The following is a 4,225-nucleotide window of genomic DNA, read 5'->3' as shown; positions in this document are numbered from 1 at the left end:
TTTGAACTGGGGGGACCCCCCCACCCTGACAAGCACTTGGGATTGTAGGCATTACATTTAGTTTGACTGTGTACCACAGATAAATATTGTGAAAATAACCAAAGTACAAGCTATGCGAGGCGTTGTGAGCTTGTAGATCGGCTATTTTCACAATGTTCGCCACTTTCTTACGTAATATTTGACAATTTGGCCAATTTGGTATTAAAAAGGTTGTAAAAGTCCTTAAATTGTCACTTAAGAAATGTGCAGATACCCTGTACTGTATATACCCTTATACTGTATGTTGGTTTGTTTACTGTTGAGTGAGAAAACAATGTTGCACATAAGCTACTCATCTGGGGACCCGCCAAAATAATTTGGGGACCCCCCTGAGGGTCTCGACCCCCAGTTTTGGAACCACTGGCCTACAGTATGTCACCAAGACGCCGAGTAGTGATACATGAAGATGGATGACCCTACCACCCACCCACAAAGCCTCTGACCACTTCATACACAGGAGTGCACAGTAAAGTCGTTAGAGCCTGACCGATGACAGATTTTTGGGCCCGATGCCAATCCCGATTTTGGACAGTCCTAGACCACCGTCCACCAATGTTTTGACCGATATTTGATGAACAAGCAAACAAGTATGAAATGCACACATACTGAACTTTATTCTATTTAACCACTTAAGCTGTATTCAGAGTTTTTCCAACAATAGTATAACTACAAGTGCGTCAACACGTTTGTGAGCTATTTTTTGAAAGATTTGGATAATGTTTTGGAAACTTTTCAAACTTTTCAAACTAGGGACGCCAGGTTGAAAGTGGTTAAAAGTTTGGACACATCGGCTGCATAATTGCCAATACCGTTACCGAAGTCGTAAAAAAAAAAAGGCAAATAATGGGCGACATGACGGCCTGACCGACTAAATCATCAGTGTTCGGGTCCATTTGTTTGTGCACACTAAAAACACTAAAGATATGACTGTGCTGGAGTAGGAGGGGATGGCACAAGTTATCAAACAAAAGGACAAAATATCACCACATAAGTGGTGGACATGTTTGTGAAAGCTCAAACAGATGTCAGGTTGTAATTACTGGCACTGGTGGCAGTATGTAGACTTTTGGTAGGCTCAGTCCTGCAGTGGGCCATGACCCTTGTTAAGGTTAATGGCAGTGCTTCCAGGTGTGTCTGTCTGTCTGGGGCAGAGAGTGGCTCCATTAACACCTCTCCAAGGAAAATATCTTCAACTAATGCTGATTGATGATGATGCGGCTGCATATTAGAGAATGCTGCATGACTGACCAACTTGAACAGAAAGCAGAGTTTTAATAATCCATTTTATTTAATATATTTCATACATACATTTCATTCATACATACATACATACATACATACATACATACATACATACATACATACATACATACATACATACATACATACATACATAGGAGTACATACATACCTCTGTGTGTGTGTGTGTGTGTGTGTGTGTGTGTGTGTGTGTGTGTGTGTGTGTGTGTGTGTGTGTGTGTGTGTGTGCATGCGTGCGTGCGTGCGTGCGTGCGTGCGTGCGGGCGGGCGGGCGGGCGGGCGGGCGGGCGGGCGGGCGGGCGTGCGTGCGTGTGTGTGTGCGTGTGTGCGTGTCAGAGGAGGGGGACAGAACTTTCAAATGCGTTCTGTCTGTTCTGATTCATAAAACTTCAATCAAGTTCAATTGCAGCATTTAATTTTATTTCAGTATTTGTATAAGGGCGTGCATATTTACCTCATTAAGACTTATCATTGAATGTTGTCTAACTAAAATATCCCTAATCAGCATCACTCTCCTCATCAATGTGCTACTGTATGACACTGGATTTCTGGTAAACTTGGTATGCCCTCACAGACATTTGATGTTTAACCCAGTTGCATGGACGTGAGAGGAAATAACCTCTCAAGTTTACAGTAACTTCAGTCAGTTCCAGAATATGTGGAAATTTGATCAAACAATCCTACAATTTCAACTCAGATGGCTCCAAAGAGGCCAAATGCTTAATGCTTAATGACTGTATATCAAATAGGCAATCATCTCTTAAAATAACCCCAATTATCCCAGATCCCATATCGTTGAATAAAAAGGTGGACAAACAAGTAGCTGCTATACACAACACAAGTCCCTTATGAAGCAGTTTCTGTGTCAAGTTGCTGCCCACCATATGACGCCTTCTCAGTGTTGGAAAAAGTACTCAAATGTTTTACTTAAGCAAAAGTATCATACTGCATTCTAGAAATACTCTGTTACAAGTAAAAGTCCGGAATTCAAAATTTACTTGAGTAAAATTAAAAAAGTATTGGTATCAAAATGTACATAAGTAACACAAGTAGGAAGTACTCATTATGCAGAATGTCCCATTTCACAAGTTTTCAAATGTATAAAATGTTTTAGTATTTTTGGAAAATAGCAGATCTACAAACTCACAATGTGTCACGATGCCACACATTGTGGCCTTGTTGATCGGCTATTTTCAAATGGCTGTAATGTATATAGGGCTGAAGTGGCTCATGTATATTTTGTAATAATAATCTAAATCTACAAAGTAGGCTAACTAACTTAAAGTTTTTAAATAATTCTAGTGGAGTAAAAGTACAATATGTGCCTCTGAGATGTAGTGGAGTAGAATTAAAAGTAACAATTGGAAATATTCCAGTAAAGCAAAACATTTTTACTTATAAGTACATGAGTAAATGTACTTAGTTACTTTACACCACTGCGCCTTCTCAGAGAGCGCACCAGGCCGTGTGTTTTCTGTTTGCACTGGGACAGGGGTTTAGGTTGTAGCGGGTACGTGTGGCCACCCCCTGGAGAAGCCGTGTAGTTGCTCGGCGAAACCGCTGGGTTGTGTAACTTGACACCTGTGGCTCTGCGGTGCCTCTGCCACCGCTTTACCCACAGAAAGGCTATTTAAAAAGGAAAAGGATGAGTGCTGCAGCTCCTGACTCCGTAACCTCTCTTCCAGGAACTCCACCAGGACTTTCTTTCTGACTGCAGCGTCCCTCACTCCGGAGGATCGGCATAAATGAATGAATCACAGGGGAATATCGAAACAAGACAACCATCACCCGGGAACATTTTCTGTCAAACCACCCTGCAGAACGACCCAGGAATTTATCTATGTCGGGCTTGATAGACAAATCAATAGGAGTCTTAATTCCCTCTGGAACTTCATCTTCTCAAGCTTGTCAGATGTTTAGGACGGAGACCGGTGCATTCTTCAGCCCCCTTGCAAAGGAGTCACGCTGTGATTAACGGACCAGGTCTTTGACTGCCAGGACAAATGAATACAAATGAATTTAGGGACCCGAAGGAGAGATTGTTGCAGAACCTCTCAACTCGATACAAAGTAAGTGTGTTTTCATTACTCTCTTGATCAATGTTGATGATTAGACGGTAGAATTGGGGCCAAAGCCATGGAATTATTTACACGGTTTGATTTGACCCCCGCGGGATGAGAAGGAATCAGCTGGGGGCAGTGATGTTGTCTGGGACTGGGGGCCACTATAACTCTATGGACAGGGTGCTATGTTTAGGCTGTTGGATCCTCATCCTCTGCGCGCCTACCTGTGTTGTTGTGCCGGCTGGCAATAGTCCAGCTCAACAGTCAATTTAAACTCGCGTGAATGAATGGTGTCCACTGTTGGCCAGCGAAGCTGACGTTTAGCCTCTATCTGTTTGGACACGTCGAGTTATTAGACAGGCATTTCAAATGTTAGTGTGGTTGGCTGGCTGATACAGGCCGCGTTTTATGTGTTATTAATGTTTACATTGTTGGAATGAAGTCCAATTTTGCCGTTTACGCACGAAGCGCGCGGAGGACCTTCGAGATTGGCAGCAAGTTTAGGTTAATAAACAGTCGCTTTTCCCGACACAGAAAGAGAAACCGTTGTGCTTTATTGAGGTAGTAGAGAATACATTTAAGCATTAAAGGCCATTTTCCCCTCTTAGAGAATTAACTTGAAGAATAACGTCTATTTCCCCCTCCATCTTTTGTGGGTTAAACTGTTCTGCCTGCCACAACATGCTGATTTAATATGAATTTACATACTTTAGCAACCTATACAGACATCGATTCAGCCGTTTACTCATAGCTGGCAGAGTTGCAACTTTCTCCTGTGTGTGTGTGTGTGTGTGTGTGTGTGTGTGTGTGTGTGTGTGTGTGTGTGTGTGTGTGACTGTGTGACTGTGTGTGTGTGTGTGTGT

The 4,225-nt window shown here is 42.5% G+C and overlaps 1 protein-coding gene across 1 annotated transcript in view; it reads left to right on the top strand.

The window, feature by feature from the left end:
* Positions 1 to 2,948: 2,948 nt before the first annotated feature.
* LOC311038230 (uncharacterized protein) overlaps positions 2,949 to 4,225 on the top strand; it is a 112,278-nt gene continuing 111,001 nt past the window's right edge. The window contains exon 1 of the mRNA XM_084047622.1: positions 2,949 to 3,368. Within this exon, the coding sequence (XP_083903748.1) occupies positions 3,313 to 3,368 (56 nt within the window). The 5' untranslated portion in view covers positions 2,949 to 3,312. The remainder of the gene's footprint in view (positions 3,369 to 4,225) is intronic.

This window comes from Gymnoscopelus microlampas (assembly GCF_963454915.1).
Source record: "Gymnoscopelus microlampas genome assembly, chromosome: 21".
Classification (NCBI taxonomy): Eukaryota; Metazoa; Chordata; class Actinopteri; order Myctophiformes; family Myctophidae; genus Gymnoscopelus; species Gymnoscopelus microlampas.
The sequence above is the reverse complement of the archived record's forward strand: the minus strand, read 5'-3'. Positions and strand labels throughout refer to the sequence as shown.